Below are 18,639 nucleotides of genomic sequence, written 5' to 3'. Positions count from 1 at the left end.
CCTAGCAAATAGACGTGTGACTTGGCCATGTGACCCCTGCACCTATACATGACCTAGCACACAGGCATGTGACTTGGCCGTGTGACCCAAGTCAGAGAGTTACAGTGCATGCACACATCGGGACATGACCGTGTTCTCCATTTCGAATGTCCACACAGCCTAACCACATGGGTGTATGTACCCTGCACCTTGGAAAAATTTTGAAATTTCGTGAAAAATTCTCTAAGTACCCGGTTTAGTCCTGACTTGTTTCTAATGTATGTTTTGGGCATCGAGGGATCATATAAGGGACTTTATGAATAATATCTAACATGAATTAATGTTAAATAATTTGAAATGACTGTATTTAATCTGTTTATTTCAGTAATGTTTCGTAACCTTGTTCTGGCAACAAATACAGGTTAAGGGTGTTACAAGTTGCATCTTTCTATATTTGCACGAATTTGACGAAACTGAAAATTTGTAGAATAGTCTGGACAACCTCCTTCCACAATATTGAGCAATTTTCACACCAATCTTTTTTTTGATTTCGTCAAGTTTTACTCCCTTATTAAACCTCATTCCTATTTGATGGCAAAACCAACATATGTATAGCAAATTACCTATCGAAATAGATGAATACAAATAATTGATTATTCATCTTCTATATCGAACATGTAAAAAACAAAATTAGTTGCTATTAAAACAATTTATACCATATTAAAACAATAAAAAAATTGTACATCAAACAAAATAAATTACATGTCATAGTAGAAATTATCATCACCATATAGAAAAATAAAATGAAACAACATCAACAATAACTAGAAACTAACATTATCAACTTAAACTTGATTTAAAATGAAAACAATTATTATTGATATTTAATATTGATTTTAATAGTTGTAGGGACCCAAATTTAAGACTTTTGTAACTATTTAGAATCTCGATTTCTCTAAATTAGTTTTAACAACTCAATTTTTTCTCTCTTAATTTGTTTTAAAAATCCCAAACAACCATAAAAAAAGAAAAAAATTGGAAAAAAAAACAATAAACATTTCTGGAATGGCTATTAAGAAAAGTAGGCGGAGGGAGGAGGAGCCATCAGATACTGGAGGAGATGTAGAAACGGTGAGCACTGAGGAAGGTAAACAAGGCTCATTTTGGGATGCTGTTTTGAAATCAGACTCCATAAATTCTTTATCAGACGTTGACTAGAGAGTTGATGATCTTATGTTAAGTGAAAAGAATATGAGGAAAGAAGTAGTTGATGGAATGCCTTCAATAGACTTCTCGGATAGGGTATATGCACTTATTGAAGAAAGTATATCTACGACCTTAGTTGTGAAACTATTGGGGAGAAGAATTGGCTATAATGCTCTGTGGAACAAGGTGTGTTCTTTGTGGAAACCTATGATGAGATTTCATTTGATGGATATTGATAATGATTAGTATCTGGCGAAGTTTGAATCTGCATTGGATTAAAACAATGTTATCTCTGACGGTCCTTGGGTTGTCTTCGGTCATTATCTTACTGTTCAGCCTTGGTCGACTCAATTTTCCACCATGGAAGATTTTCCTAAGAACTTGGTGACTTGGGTTCGCATTTTTGGGTTGTCTAGGTGTTTTTATAAAAGGAGTATTCTTCATGAGATTGGAACATGATTGGAAAGGTTATTAAGATTGACCTTTAGACTAATAAAGGATCAAGAGGTCAATTCGCTAGTTTTGCGGTTCAGATGAATCTCTCACTACCCCTGGTTTCAAATATCAGAATTGCAAACCGAATCCATCAGATAGAGTATGAATCTCTTCCCTCAATATGTTTCTAATGTGGAAGGTTTGGACATATGAAGGATAATTGTCCCCATGCTCCTACAGAGAACGTGATGGATGGTGAAGAAAGGAAGAATCATGGAAAATCGAATCTGATCAGGGAATGAACAACATGGAAGTCCAGGAGAAAGTTGAGAAGGAAAACTATGGTGAATGGATGGTGATTGATCACCGCCAGCAACGTCAGCCACGGCGCGATTTATCAAGTTTGGGAATAGTCAAAGAAAATATTCAGAGTGGATCTCGGTTTAATGTTCTTTCCATGTCTGGTGAGAATAAGAAAGAATCTCAGGCAACAAATCTGGAATCCTCTTGATTTGGGAAACAGAATATTGTTAGAGAAATGGAGGCTGATTTGTTGGAGGTTGATAAAAGAGAAAAATGTGTCTAGAACTAAAAATAATAAGGGGAAGAGACTGAGAGTTTCGAATAAGGCCAGGAAATGAAAAAAGAATGATGTTTATGGGTTGGTGAGCCCGAGAAAGGATGAAGTAAGGAATGATTCAGGGATACTAAAGGAGGCTACTATGGATGGGCCAGGTAAGAGTGATGGTGGAAGGTTAAGTGGGCAGAGGCTACTTGACCCAATGCATTATATAGTGGTGAACTTGAAAGAAAATAGGAGCCCAAATCTTGAGACTGGTAGGATGTTAATCAAACAGAAAATTTGGGGCTTTTCAACCTAATTACACCAAGCTCTCTACAAACACTTGTTGAAAAACTTTTGACAAAAGACTTGTTAGAAGTTGGCGAATCGAGCAAAGATTTCAATAAAGGAAATATGGGTGAGTTGATACCGTTAAACAATCGATGGAAGGATTAGTGGAAAGTTTGGATATGGTGAATGGAGAGTTGGGATTCAACCGGAACAAAATCGGGGGAATTCTAATAAAGCTGTTCAGGTTGTGGATATTAGTACAGATGGAATGGACGACTCTTAAGAATGAGTTCTTGGCTCAGGTATGTTGGTATTCCATCTTTATGAAGTCAGATATTATTGTATGGAATTGTCAGGGTGTAGGGCATCCAAATTTTCATAGGTTTCTCAAAGAATATCTAAGAGAGTTTGATCCTGAGTTGTTGTTCGTTGAAACCGAGTTAATGGGGTAAGGCGATAAAGTGATAAAGAGCATTGGTATGGCGAATTCTCATAGGGTGGAATCTTGTGGGTTTTCTAGGGGAATTTGGATACTATAGAAGGATACAATTACTTTTTGGTAGAGGTGAACCATTTTCAATTTATTTATTTGAAGTTGAAATTACCAGAATTGAATGAGTGGATTTATTTTACTAGTGTTTATGGTAGTCCTCGATGGTCAATTAGGAAAGAGTTATGGAAGGAACTTGACTTGATTGCTAAGAATATTAAGTTACCTTGGCTGGTTGCAGGTGACTTTAATGTTATGTTTAGTGAGGATGATAAACAAGGGGGTTGAAGAAAACTAAAAGTAGTTGCCCGTTGTTCTAATAGTTTTGTGATATGTCTGGGCTAAAAGATCTTGGATTTAAAGGTCCGAAATATACTTGAAATAGAGGGCAAGTGTTTGAACGTATTGACCGATCATTGGGTAATTCTCAATGGGAAAGGTTGATGCCGGATACAATAGTCTATCATCTCCAAAGAGTTAAATCTGATCACTGTCCATTGGCTATCTGGTGGGGCAAAGATAAAGTTAGTAAACCTTGCCGTCCTTTTCGGTTCTTGAGCAGTTGGTTGTCGCATTATGGATTTGGGCAGTTTGTTAATGACAATTGGAGGAATTATGCAATGGTAGAAGAGTCTGTTAAAAAATTTATAGAAACATCGAATAAGTGGAATAGAGAAGTTTTTGGTAATATTTTGAAGAAGAAACGAACAATTTTAGCTCGGCTCAGTGGAATCCAAAAGAGTATGGAGAACTATCGATCAAGGAAGCTTGTTGATCTCGAAAGAAAACTTCAGGTTAAAATGGAAAGGGTTCTTGATAATGAAGAAATGCTGTGGAAGCAGAAATCTCATTGTAATTGGTTAATGCTTGGTGACCGTAACACTAAGTACTTTCATTCTCAAGCTAATAATAGGCGACGTGTTAATCAGATTAATGCTCTGAAGTTAGAAGATGGGATGTGATGCTATGAAGAGGAGAGGTTAAAGTATGAAGCTATATCCTTCTATCAGAGATTGTACACTGAAGAGAAGGGTAACATGGGCAACTTTCCAGTAAGGCGAATGGTCCCTACAGTGGAAGCTGAAATTATTGAAGCACTTGATCGAAAAGTGACTATACAAGAAGTTCATGACACTTTATTTGGTATGGCACCTCTTAAGGCCCCGGGAGTTGATGGTTTACATGCTCAATTTTATCAGTCACAGTGGAATGTGGTTGGCGAATCTTTAGTTTCACTGGTCAGGAAGGTATTTGAGAATGGTACATTAGAGAGTTTTTTTAATAAAACTTTGTTTGTTCTTATTCAGAAAGTTGTGGGTTCGGAATCTATTACGTAGTTCAGACCTATAAGTTTATGCACGATTCCATATAAAATTATTACTAAAGTAATTGTGAATCGACTTAAACCTCTGATGCCAACTTTGATTATTGGTAATCAAACCAGTTTTGTTGGAGGACGAAATATTATGGACAATATGGTTCTCGTTCAAGAGGTGATACACTCTATGAGGATTCGTAAAGGGTAGAAGGGATGGATGGTGGTTAAAATAGATATGGAGAAAGCTTACGATCGATTATGGTGGGATTTTCTCAAAGACACTCTCGAAGATGCTCAGCTGCCTGAGAAGTTTGTCCATATTATTATAAAGTGTTTTCAACATCATCTATGCAGATTTTGTGGAATGGAGGGCTAACTGATGAATTCTATCCTTCAAGGGGTGTACGACAATGAGACCCAATCTCGTCTTATTTTTTTTTTTGGAAATGGAGAAGCCTGGTCATGCGATTAATTTGGCTATCTCAGTAGGAAAGTGGAAGCCTATTAAGTTGGAAAGGATTAGGCCGAGTCTCTCTCATTTATTTTTCACTAACGACTTAGTATTATTTGGAGAAGTAAATGTGGATAATGCTTGATGTTTTAAGATGATTCTTGAGCAATTTTGTTTATATTCTGGTTATAAATTCAATCCTAGTAGGTCGAAAGTTTGTTTTACGGCTAATACGGAGGAACCAGTTCGTAATATGCTTGCGGCTGTTTTAGGATTTCAGGTATAAGTTAACCTGGGCACATACGTAGGGGTACCACTATTCCATACAAGAACTACTAAGAGAACTTTTCAATTTGTCGTTGATAATGTTCAGAAAAGATTGAATGGTTTCGATGGTAAAATGTTGTCATTTGCAGGAAGAGTAACGTTGGTAAATTAGTATTGCTAGCTATTCCAGGGTATTTTATGCAGTCTGCTATAATTCCAATAGGGGTGTGCGAGAAGATTGAACAGATAGTCTGACAATTTGTTTGGGGATTGACGAGTAGTGGAAAGAAAGTGTCCTTGATTAAATGGGACTATTGTTGTAAAGATCCAATGAAAGGAGGTATTAGTTTAAGGAAATTAGTGCCTAATAATATCTTCTATTTGATGAAGCTTGCGTATTAGATTCTGACAAAGCCGAACGATTTGTGGATACGTATGTTGCGTAGCAAGTATAAAATGATGGAAACTTGTCCTCAATCGATTAGTAGAAACGTATGTTCTTACGTTTGGTGCTCGTTGGCCAAAGTATGGGAAAAATTTCGCCAAAAACTGTACTGGAGTCTAAGAAATAGCAAATCTATTAGCTTTATAAAGGATATTTGGATTCCTAGGTTGGGGCCATTGTTTGATCATTTGCTTCCTAATATAGAAGTCTCAGTACCTATGAAGGTAGCTGACTTTGTTGATGTTAATGGTTGTTGGAAGTGGTCAGAATTAAATAAAATGTTCTGTGCAGAGGTTAAGGAATGCATAGCTGCTTGCCACCAACCTAATGATGCCTTTGGGGAAGATGTATGTCTATGGCAGGCCATTGACAACTGTAAGTTCTTATTAAGTCCACATATAATAGTATTGTTATGAATGATTCTCTTTGAACTCAATGGGTGGAAGGAAATATAGGGAAATTTCTTGCCTCCTAGAATTAAGCATTTTCTTTGGCTTGTTAAGCATAGGAAAATTCTCACAAACTGTGAGAGGGTACGGAGACGGATGACTGATGACTGATGATGCAAGTTGTTTAGTATGTGGAGATGTGCAAGATACTGGTTTACATGTTTTAAGAGATTGCCGATCTGCTGCTGAAGTAAGAGGATACTTTGGATGATGTTCCTAGCTTCTTTGGGAAAGAGATGAGCAAGTGGTTGTCTGCTAACCTTAGAGGTGAGTTTAAAATGGGAGTTGGAAGGGTTGAGACAACAACTATGTTTGGGGTAATGTGTTGGATGTTGTGGAAAAATAGGAACAATTTTATTTTTCAACATGTGAGAAGCAGAGCTAAGGAGATACCAAGGGCTGCTGAATGCTTCACTATTAATCTATGTGATACAACTAAAAACAATAATGCTGCTGGAAACTTTAGAAGTAGCTTGACTAAATGGCGTCCGGCCAGTAGTGGATGGATCAAGATTAATATGGATGGAACGGCAAACTTAAATGGGAGTTGGTCAGCTGTTGGGGGTGTTTTGAGAGACTCTGTTAGGAATTGGATTGAAGGATTTCAAAGGTTCATTGGAAGGGGGTCATCGATGAATGCAGAGTTGTGGGCAATCTTTTATGGTCTTGAAATGGCACAGAGCAGAAGATACGATAAGGTTATTCTAGAAACAGATTGTATGACGGCAGTGGAGATGATTAAGGAAGGTTTAAGGAGTACGACTACAACGAACGATGATAAGGAAAATAAATATGATGCAACGACAGTTTGCTGATGTTAAATTCGAATTTGTGAGTGGGGAAGGGAACATGGTTACAGACTGGTTAGCAAGGTATTGCTCCTCTAATGCAGAAAGTTTAGTCAAGATAGAATTTCCTCCATTTTATGTTAAGAAATTACTTCTAGAAGATAAGCTAGGAGATGATATTGTAAGAACAAATTGAAATAAGGTATTATGACGCTTTCTTTTCTTCTATAAAAAAAAATCCCAAACAACCAAACTTATGTTTTTTTTTGGGGAAGAGGGTTATAATGATAATTCGGGTGTTGTCAACAACCAATGTGACACCATTCAAATTTTATTTACTATTTTTCCAGGTAAGCGTGCATGCGTGTAAGGCTCAAAAAAGTGGTGTTGCCACCTGAAACAACTACACCAACATTTTTATACCATAATATACAATAAGTAAAATAGAAAATAAATGAGGAAATTAATTTTTTGACATCGCCCATTAGAATAGTGACACTAGTTAATTTTATTCTCATTATTATCATTTAATAATGATGGGTGTACTTTTTAAGAAGTGTTATTTGACAACATAACCGCATCATATTTTACTATTTAAAATAATTTATTCTTGTAAAAATCTGTATTACACTTCATTTTCATAATTTTTTTTTTGTATTATTGTTGTAAAAATCCTGAATTAATGCGAATATAAAATTGGAAGAAATTTAGGGATTCCAAATTGAATTTCATGAAAATTGGATTGACCTTAGTGGAGCAAGCAGCGGAGGATCCTTAGACTTTATTATTTGCATATATATGGGAACAAATGCAAAAAAGACCTTGTTGCCCATTCCATCTTGAACGAAAAAGAAATGATTGCTTAATCAAAATTAACATTAAAAGGGTTTAAATATATAAAACAATTTTTTAAATATGTTATATATATCTAATCCAACGTTTCATAAATATAATAATTGAAAAGGTGTAAAAACTTTATATAATTTTAAATGGTAATAAAATGTTATCAATGTTTTATATCGGCTAAATTAATCGTATATATAAAAAAATTTAATTGACTAAATAGATCAATTTTTAAAAAATTTAGGGAGATAAATTGTTTTTAGATAGAGAATGTAAAAAATCGTCTAGTTGGGCACTTTTTCTCTACAATTAGTAGGAAAATTTGTCCAATTGAGCACACTTTCACTCACTCTATCCAAAATGATTTATTTCTCTAAATTTTAAAAATTTCGCCTATAAAACCAATCATACCATTAGAAATGCTTTGATTTGTGGTTGAGTGAGCGACTTTCCTGTATTTTGATCTTTGAACTCCAACAAGAAATCTAGGAAGTCCTTACTAGTAATTTTCGTACCTTGTCCTATAAGATCACAATTATTTTTATTTCTTTCATCTATCACAAAATCGAAAATTTGTTCTATCAATCGTGATGCCATTTTCATATCTCTTTGTACCCCTTGAATGTCAAAGTAAGCCAGAAATGGGAAAAATTCCGAAATATTTGGTTTCCCCCATATAACAAGGAGTCCCGATACTGCATCTCAGAACTGAGCATTGATGTTAGCTCCAATGTCTCCTTCAAGTGTGCCACCCTAGAACATGTTCGTTGTCATGTTTATAACAGTTGAAAACGCTAGCAACCCGACGTCAATGGCTGTTCCATTCTTGCCATACACACCTCCAAAGCTTTTCTTAACTTGGTTTCTCCGAAGAGCATAAAACGCATCGAGGTTGGCATCACTTTGCATCTCATGGACGAAGATCCGACCCAGCATGCGCCACTTGGGGCCGTAAGGAGTGAATGCGATATGCTTTCCACCGAAAGAGAAAGCCAAGGCTGCAATAATCGGGTTACAGTTGGCGAACGTCATGTCTTGGTCACGTACTACTTGTTTTGCCAAGGTGGGGGAGCTTATTAAGATGAATAGTTTGACCTATAGAAAGTTTGTAGATTGGACTGTAGATGTTGGCCTATTCCATGAAGGTTTGGTAGATGTTTTTGCTGAGAAATGGGAGGTAACCGAGGGGCGATACCCCGTAGGGGCCGGGTGGCAACTTAACCTTTGAGCTCCTCAGATTATTGAATGACAGTGAAAGCAAATACACGGCTACTACTATTGCTATCAAAGCAGTATAAAGAGTTAGTACTGCCATTGCAAAATTGAATTGTATGCAACATGGCAATCACTAAAGAAAACTTGAATATTTTGAAATTGATTTCTTGTAAAATTTTACATAAATAATAAAAATTGTTTCACCGTTTTTTAAATGTTTTGTAGAACAATTGAAAACAGAATTTTAATTCACCATGATTTAAACTCATTAAGTATAATTTTATTTTTCAATATTTTTTTTAATATCGAATTTCTTACTCTCATCCAACCATTTTTCTATTTTTGTTATTGCAAACAAAATTTTACAACTTTTTAGAAAATGAAAATTAATTTTACAAATAAAATATTTTTCAAAATCAATGGAAGGATTTTGATTTTGGAGATTTTAAATTTTATTCATAAATTTACAGATATGGTTTTCTTTTATGAATTTAGATATTGCTGATCGAGATAGTATTATTTTGAATATTTTGATTATTATGCATAACTATTGATTTTCTCAATAAGCGAATCCATGTTACTTTTATGAATAATGAATTTGGATTTAGATATCCATTATACTGAATTAACTTTATTTTTATGCATATCTAAACTCATTATCTACTTACTTTTATTGAGAAAAACATAAATTGTAAAACAAACATGAAAAATAAATATAAAAAATATAAAATCAAACTTTATTATGGCAGATATGCAAACAAATACAAAAATCTTACTTGCCATTCATATCAAGAATGAAAGAATAAATAAAAAAAAATAAAGAAAAAATAACTAGTGAATGCCTCCTAAACAAGTATCGCAATGATCATCCTCTAATCAAAGCTATAATTTAAAAAATGCTGCAGCCTGCAAGAATAAATTGCATCAACATAACCTCAACTCATCAGTAGTCAAAGCAATCAAACTCTCTCTCCTGCATATGAAAAAAAAAGGCATATTCAAACAATCAGTTAAGGAGGAGAACATTATTCAAAGAAAAATATTGTGATATTACAACTTTGGAACAGATATTCATAGGTTGTCTTGACGTGGTAAGCTGTTAATGGCAGTTATTACACCTTTTTTCTGGTAATTCAGTTATGTTAAATTTGCATATTGCCTAGCTTCACAGTGACCAGCTTTTTAACAAATTGCAGTAAAGCATCATAAAGAGATTACCTTTAATGATAAGTCTCGCTGTTTTTTAAGTAATTGAGTCCTTGCCTTGCTCAAGTGGGAATTGGGAGACATGGTCTTCTTCTGTTAGGGTGTGAAAGATTCAAAAAAAATTAGTACAAAACTCAAATCTCTTCATTCATTGAATAATTGCAGAGGTGAATACATCAGAGTAATAACAATAATGAGACAACAAAACCCACCTTTGCTAACTGCTTGTCTCTGGTTAGGGATGGTAGCAGAGAGCAATCATTGTGTCTAGCAACCATAGGTCGGAAAAGCAAAATAGTAACCTGTAAATCACCAAGAATTAGGATGATGGATATCAAAGCAAAAGCAGTATACATGCACATGGAGTTGTATGAACCATTCAAATGAAAACAAGTAAACTAACCTCTTCTCTTTCGGGCACATATAGTACATTGCCCCAATCATTCCTTCTTTTCGGATGGAAGTCGAAAACATTATGGAAGTTTTCATTTTCCTGTTCATGAAACAAAAAAGTTAAAAGCATAAAAAGAGATGAATTTAAAATCATTAAACCTACCATCATATGCTTCACGAATCCATCATTTCTTAGAAAATGCTTCAAAAACTTTAGCTGCAATAGGAAGCAAACAGTTTAGCTTCTTTGCAAGATATTGAGATAATAAAATAAATTATTAAACCAATTATCGATGAAATTCAAAGGAAACTAAATACCTGTACTTTTTGAGACCATGTTGATAAAATGAGTTTCTGCCCACCAATTGTCACATGAGTATTTGCACATTTCCTATCCTGAAAGTTATTAAGACTATTATGACAGCTCAAGATACAATCTATTAAATATATGCATAAAACAAAGTCAAATCAGAACCTCTAGGAAATCTAAAGCAGCCGAAGCAGAATTGAACCCTGTTCTTGGATCTTGACTAGAAATTCTTTCATTGCCTGTTTCTGACAACCGGCTTCTGAGTTGCTTTATAATGTTGTCCTTAAGTTCTTTGTTTGAATCCTTGGTTGCACTTGAGAATTTCTCCAAACAGTTGGATTCAAATACTAAAGCAAGAGCCTCACATGCTGCTGCACATAGTTCTTCATCGTCACTGTCTATTATGTTGGAGAAATATGTAATTGCCCTGCATCCAAATTTGCAAATCTATCAATGACATTTCAAGTTTGTTTGTAGATGGAAAACAAAAAGAAAGACGATAACTATATAGAGGTTGAAATTGTTAAAATTTACAATAAATGAGACTTTTTAATTAAAAGGCTCACCCTTGCCAATTTTTGTGACTTAGCCTCCACCCATCAATGGTAGAAAGAAGAAAGGACCAAGCGGATATCATGGCAGTTAAAACGGCTGGTGAATCTTTCCTTTCAATCTGATGAGACATAAAAGGAAACCTATCCTTTTAGGCTCCAATTTACAGTTAACTAAGTTTAGGAATTGACTAAAAAATTACAGAATATATAGATAAAAATATCAGTTAAAATTCATACACTAGAGTCAGTTCCAGGATTAATTAAGTCCCAAAGTAGCTTCATTACTGATTCAGTCTCATCCGAGTTGCTTGCACCGAAAAATGTAACAACAGTCAAGCAACCAAGAATCTGTGCAAGACAATAAACTTATAACAAAAATCCATGAAGCATAATCATGAAAGAGCTATCCAAAAAATCAAATTGCGATTAATTATCTTATCACTAGTGTTACCTCCAAGGTTTTAAGCTTAGGTTTTAGTCCTCCTGGGAAAGTGCAGTCAACACATCTTCATATGCTTCGTGCACCTTCTCAACAGTAGTAGTAATCATTGACAGCAATCCTACAAGAAGAATACGTACCAAAACCATAAGCTAAATTTTAAAGTTGAACAAATGACATCGAATAATATTTGCACTTCATGAAGGATGAACCTACCAATAATATGTGCTGCTTGCTTCATCTCTGTAGGAGAACCCTTTTTAATGAAATGCAAGCATTGATACACTAGTGTTACAAAACTGCAACAAGACAATTATAATTGTGAGCATTACCTGGTTAAAATGTATTATTAGAAAAGAAGATTGAATTTGCAAGTCTTAGAGACAATGGTTAGGTACTTCTTGAAAATGAAGTTCTGACTACTAAATTCTTTAATGTAAAGTTATTTATCAATTACACATTTATATAAAAACCCTGAAAAGGAAGTAATGCTTACTTCAGTTCTACAAATTTTTGCTCTATGTTGAGAGTTAAAGCCTTGAGAATTGTTGAAAGTGCTTCCGCTCTCACCGATGCCCTGCATTTTAGAAATAAACCAGAAATAGTTTTAAATCGAGTTGGGATGCAGTGTTAGTATCACGTTGAAACAATGTAAACAATTTGAATCTAATGAGTTACTAAAAGTAATTCCGAAACACCAATTTCAGACAAGAGACGTATGATATACCTTTTTCCTGACAAATCTATGAAGTAATCATGAAGAGTCCTGCATGGACCCCAGAAATTCTGCGAATCACCTCTAGCATCATCATCATCATCAAGTAGAATGCCTCTTCTTGATCGTTGGCCGCCTTTACCTACAATTAATGATATCCATAATATAAAATTGATTAAGATCAATGAAAAAAATTGTAAAACTAAACCATATATCCAATGCATATGCATAACTCTGCTATATGCATATATATATATTCAATGCATAACTGTTGGACTTCATTCATTCAAACACCTAGCATTAGTTTTCAACATATTTTCACAAAATTTCCCTCTTATCACATTATCATATAATTTCATGGAAAACATTAACAAGTATCCCTCTAGATATTCATATAATAAAACATAATTATCACTTATCACATTAATCAAATACATAGGGTTCGGATGCTAGCCGCAGTATAGAAGCAATATTTGAAAATGAAATTTCATCATTTTTCCTACTGAAAACATGAAACACCATCAAAATACATCTAAAAACACAAATTACAATTGCAGGTTCATATTGCTTACAAGCTTCTGATTTGATGTAGTCAGGAAAAAGCAAAGATAGGAATGACAGCTTTATGATGTTGGAAATCTATGAGAACTCGAAAAAAGATAATGAAACTTACTATTTCTCCTCTTGTCCATTATCTTCTTTGACTGAAAGAGATCAAGTAAAACCCCAAACTTTTATAATTGCTGCAAAGTAAACGTTAACTACTGCATAAACTCTAAACTTTTACTTATGCACTTCTGGAAAACTTCAAGTTCTGACTGAAACAAATAGAAAACCCAACCTCACTTTTATACTTAGCTGCAGAAGTTAACCACCGGCTTAAGGATTTTTTTTTTTTCCTTTTTGCCAAAGGTATGAAGTGTTCTAATATATATATCTATCACTACAAATAACCATTCAATTAAAAAAATTAGTTTTTAATTCAGTTTTTAGTTTTAATTTATTTATAAAATCTTTTTTAAAATTTTTTTTTGCCCTTTTTCCAAAAGTATTTAAGACTTTTAATAAATATCTATCACTACAAATAACCATTCAATGCAAAAAATCACTTTTTAGTTTTAATTTATTTATAAAATCTTTTATAAGATTCTTTTCCTTTTGCCAAAGGTATTTAAGAGTCGCAATAAATATCTATCACCACAAATAACCATTCAATTAAAAAAATCACTTTTTAGTTTTAATTTCTTTATAAATAATAAATTATGATTTTTTACTCAAAGTACGTAGGATGAATTCTAATTTGATGAATGCAGAAGACAACGAAAATTGCAATAGAAAATTGTATACACTCCAATCAAAGAAGCTGAAAAATCTATGAAAAAACTCAAGAAAGATTTAATGAAACTTACGCTTTCTCCTCTTGTCCGTGCTGTTTAGGAAAAAAATAAAAACTTCAACTTCTGAATGAAATAGGACTCCCAAACTTTTCTACTAGCTGAAGAGATAATTACTACCTTGATGAAGCTCTAAACCAATAAACCCAGAAACTCATTTTTTTATTTGTAACCTTGTTGCCCACTTTATCACCAAAGCCAAGTCTCCATCTTTCTATCACTTTCATCTCAGTTGTGAATTTGAGATCGTAAGCTCTTTTGATCTTCTTCTCGAATTGTAATGTGATTTTTTTTTTCTCTCGTGATTGTAATCTTGCCGTTGAGAGGATCATCCAGCTTCCTGCCCGCTTAGTTGTGTTTTTTTTTTCTAGACAATGCTCATGAGATGTTCGGCAAAATGCTTCTAAGGAAGATTGCAGCCTATTTTGGGGATTGTTCTACTGTAGAATAATGTGGGTTAAAAGGTATCGATGGGGGCTATATCTTAACATATTGGACCCTGGATTTTAGGTAACTGGTTTTAAATAGGCTGCTCCTAAGTCAAAATCAAATGCAAATATTTGGTTGGAATTTAAAAATTCATGATGTAATTGGAAATATGCACTTTATGCGAAATTGTTATTCGTGGATTTAGTCTAATGGATGGAATTCGTTCAAGTTATTCTGGTTTTCTGTTCGTTTCTGGTTTAATTTTAATTTGTAGGTGCTTCAACATGTTTTGTACTTGTAATTATATTGTACTTATAACTACACTATATTTGTGCTTGTAAATTATCAATTTGATATTAAATCTAAAAAATTTATTAAATTTAGTTATTAATATTTACAAAATTTATCAATTTAATTTAAATTTTAAAAATTCAATAAACTTAGCCATCAACATTTATAAATTTTATCAATTTAGTTCTAATTCTAAAATATTCAAAAAAAATATTCATTAGCGTACCTTCAAAACTCACTAAACAAGAAGAATATTTAACCTAATTCATATTTTGCTTGTCATAAACTAATGTCACCTTCGCGAATGTGGTTAAAAAAATCAAGTTGGCCTAAATTCGATTATTTAACTCTCATATTTTAGATTAAAATATCATATTAATTAATCAAAACAAATACAAATTAATTATTTTGAATGTTTTTCTTATTTTAAAATATATAGAAACCTAATCTTCGAGTAGAGAAAACAATTTGCAATGTAAAATCTGTTGAAAAAAATATCGACATCACATATATAGTAATAATTATAATTATTCACTATCATAAAAGGTTACTCCAAATGAAAAGTGATCTAATTTGGTGAATGCTTATTGGGCTTCAGTTATTACATAAAGTATGGCTCGAATATGTGTAAATACTCCAATAACTTGTTTTCAATTGATGATGGGCTGATTAGTAATTAAGACTAATGTATAAAAACTATATGTTAGGGTTATAGTCTCAAATTACACGGACATTAACTTTTTTTAATATTTTATCTTAAAAAGAGAGAAAGACGCAATATGTGTGTTTATTTGGAAGATCAAAACCACAAAATCTCAATATTTCAATAGATTCAGGTACGGTTTTATATTTAGTTTTATTCTTGAATATTTGACATGACAGATCCCGATTTATTAAGTTTCAGATTAAAATTTTGATTTTAACAAGTAGTATTAGAGTCTTGTTATGTCGAATCATTAAGAATAAATTATTTGTTATTATAAATTAATTCGTTCTTAAAATTTTATGAATTTGATATATGTATTTGATGTTTTGGTCATACACATATTAAATCTTTTAGATTTATATAGAAAGACTTAGGGTTTTAATTTTTAATTTGGTATTTTTTCCATGGGCATAAGCATTTTTATTTTTAATTTTTATGTTAAATCATGATGTTTTGAGTTAAAATTTCATCTATTTATCTAAATTTATATAAAAATACAAAAACATGCGTAATATATTTGTGGTTAAAAAGAAAAATTATAAAGTTTTAAGGACTTTATTATTATTTTAGGCCATCATATTTCCTATTAAATAATATTCAGAGGGTTTACACTGATAACAGGAGGAAAAACTACAGAATATGACGAGAAATATAGACTTGTCAAATCTATAAATTGATTTGATATAAACTCCAAAATAATGTGGTAGCTGTTTTTTTTTTGTTTCTTTATGTCTTTGGAACCTTCCATTTGATACCATAATCAAGATAGATACAAATGCTATAAGCACTTACTTGATTTTCAAATTTCAATTAAAATTCTATTCCATTATTAATATTAATAATTTAAAATCACTACAATACAATTATAATTAAAAGTTTTTTAGAGAGATTAAATATAAATTTTTATTTAACCAATAACTAAAAATGCTTAAATTGAATAGTTGAATTTAATTAAAATCGTCCATGCATCAGGTCTTAATAAAATTTTAAGCTCGTTTGATAGGTCAGGTTTGGCCCGACTCTACTTGACCCGTATTAATTTTTTAAAAATTATTTTATTATATAAAATAAGGGCAAACTTTAAAAAAAGTTACTTATGTTTGAAATCTTACGTTTTAGTCATTTACGTTATTGTGTTGTAATATTTTAGTCACTGAGCATTAATTGCTGTTAACAGTGTAACAATAAGCTGATGTGGCATGTTAAATCATCATTTCAAGTAAAAATTTTAGGTTAAATTATACAATTGGTCCCTATATTTTTTTTTGTTTTGAGCAATTTAATTTTTTCTTTTACGTTAAAATAGATGGAGAAAAAAAGGAAAATAGAGGGAGAGAAGTAGAAAAGAATGGAATGAAAAATAAATAAAAAAGAAAGAAAAGTTAAAAGAACGTAAAAGAAAAAAATAAATTGCTCAAAAAGAAAAAAATTTATGGGGACTAATTGTATAATTTAACCTAAAATTTTTGTATGAAATGATAATTTAACGTGTCACGTCAGCTTACCCTTACACCGTTTACGACAATTAATAGCTTAATGACTAAAATGTTACAACACGTTCACGTAAGTGACTAAAACGTAACGTTTCAAATATAAATGACTAAAATATAACATGAGGAAAACAAAAGTGACTGTTTTGATGATTTACCCTAAAAAAAAATTTAAAATATAATATATCAAATATACTAAAAACATTGAAACAAATGTTTCCTGATAATTTGAAAATACATTAAAAAGATTGAAACAAATATTTCTCTCTAAATTTTAAAAAGACATATATCCGAGTTTGGGCAAAAAAAGTTTACCTGAGGTCCAACCTGTTATGGGCTTCATTTTTGTCCAAATCCATAATTTAGACCTGTATTTTTGTCCAAACTCTCTTATTTTCGAATGCCTTCGAGCCTAATTGGATGATTTGGTCTATAAACAACTATACATTTAATCAAGAGGCATTAAACCCCTCTTTACCTTTGTTGAACTTACTAACTTTAAACCCTATAATTTAAACTGAAAATAAACTTAAATTAAAAATAACTCGAATTAAATATAAAACTTGAATCACAAAATTTTAAATAATTCAAACTTTAAAACTGTTAACTAAACTTAAAACGGCTCAAACAAAAAAATACCTAAACCTAAAATCATCCAAATTTAAAATAATTTAAAATTTTTAAAATTAAAATTCATTCAAACCCAAAATCAAACTCAATTCACCAATTAACATATTAGCTAACATAAGAGTTGTAATTATCTCTTCAATCCCGCTTGCTTTTGACCAAATAACTAAAACTAGTTTCCAAGAACGAGAAGCGCATTGTTTTGGGATGGGAACTAATGATGAAACTTGCTGCGTAGAGCCGCCCCATTGCCCATGAAATCGGTCTTTCAAAACATATCCACAATGCCATTTTCGAACCAAATCTGCTCAGCTGTCCCCAACTTCCTACGATTTGACAAATTCAAGAAAAAAAGAAACATTATTTCCTTAATATTCTCAACATTTTCCGGAATTTCAAACTACGATTGGTCTATCCCGTCGCTCGTTCATTGATTTTTCAAACGAAAAATCTAACCATTAAAAGTTGATTATATTACATTGAATTAATCATTGGTGAAATAATAAAATACTTATATTCGAGTTTTTTTATTTATATCAGTCTCTAGTTCCCTACCCATACTTCTTATAATACATACATATTTAGGGTTAATTTTTAAGGAGCGGTTAATTAAATTGAATTAATATTAATTGAATTAATTGGACTGTATAATTTTTAATCGTTAACCGAATTGAATTTTTTAAAAATTAATCGAACCGAAATATTTCGGATCTAATTAACCAAAATTTATATATTTTTATTTTTGGTTAAAACAAGTATAAAATATATAAAAAAATATATTGATAATGTTTATTTGTTTTGAAAAATTAACCCAATTAATCGAAATTTTAAGTTTTGAAACACTACATAATTAAGTTCGGTTAATTCAATTAGTTTGGCTAGTTCGGTTAATAATCGAATTAACCGATAACCCAACTTTTAAAAAATCATTAACCAACTTTCAACTGAATTAAATCGGTTAATTCGGTTTTAACCAAAATTTGAACACCCCTATTTCGGTCCCCTTAAAAATATAAAATTTTACTTTACCCTTTAAATTTTACAAAACTTTAATTTAATAAAAATAAATTACACTTTAGCCTCCTAAAAATAATAAAATTTTAATTTAATTATTTAAAATTATATATACAAACTATTAATTTCTAACTTCACCCTTACTTTACCACGAGATTACCATCTAGGGAAAAAGAAATCCCATATTGATAAGAACATAATCCATTGATTAAAAGCTAGTGTATGTGTGAGTGTGTTTGTGTTTTTATTTAATATTTTTTATGTAGATAAGTATAACCTAACTACCAAAACAAAATGAAAATGAAAGCATCGGTCCATAAAATTTTGACAAT

General features: G+C 31.9%; 1 protein-coding gene across 1 annotated transcript; it reads right to left on the bottom strand.

The window, feature by feature from the left end:
- Positions 1-9,456: 9,456 nt before the first annotated feature.
- LOC108465745 (uncharacterized) lies at positions 9,457-12,224 on the bottom strand. Its single transcript, XM_053024490.1, has 11 exons — positions 12,115-12,224; positions 11,654-11,708; positions 11,440-11,550; positions 11,215-11,321; positions 10,814-11,075; positions 10,657-10,734; positions 10,502-10,555; positions 10,349-10,438; positions 10,158-10,247; positions 9,958-10,038; positions 9,457-9,712 (listed from the first exon to the last, which is right to left on the bottom strand). Exons 1-11 carry the CDS (start codon positions 12,222-12,224, stop codon positions 9,683-9,685), a joined length of 1,068 nt encoding a protein of 355 aa, XP_052880450.1. The 3' UTR covers positions 9,457-9,682.
- Between the last annotated feature and the right edge of the window lie 6,415 nt (positions 12,225-18,639).

This window comes from Gossypium arboreum, chromosome 13 (genome assembly GCF_025698485.1).
Source record: "Gossypium arboreum isolate Shixiya-1 chromosome 13, ASM2569848v2, whole genome shotgun sequence".
NCBI classification, from domain to species: Eukaryota; Viridiplantae; Streptophyta; class Magnoliopsida; order Malvales; family Malvaceae; genus Gossypium; species Gossypium arboreum.
Note: the sequence above shows the minus strand (reverse complement) of the source record. Positions and strands in the feature narration are given on the sequence as shown.

Excerpts from the sequence above, each read along its gene's own strand:
- LOC108465745 (XM_053024490.1), bottom strand. The coding sequence starts at position 12,224 with ATGCAGGGCATCGGTGAGAGCGGAAGCACTTTCAACAATTCTCAAGGC. Across the intron at positions 11,076-11,214 it reads AGTCACAAAAATTGGCAAGG|GGCAATTACATATTTCTCCA; the intron begins GTGAGCCTTTTA and ends ATTTGGATGCAG. Across the intron at positions 10,735-10,813 it reads CTGCTTTAGATTTCCTAGAG|GATAGGAAATGTGCAAATAC; the intron begins GTTCTGATTTGA and ends AATAACTTTCAG.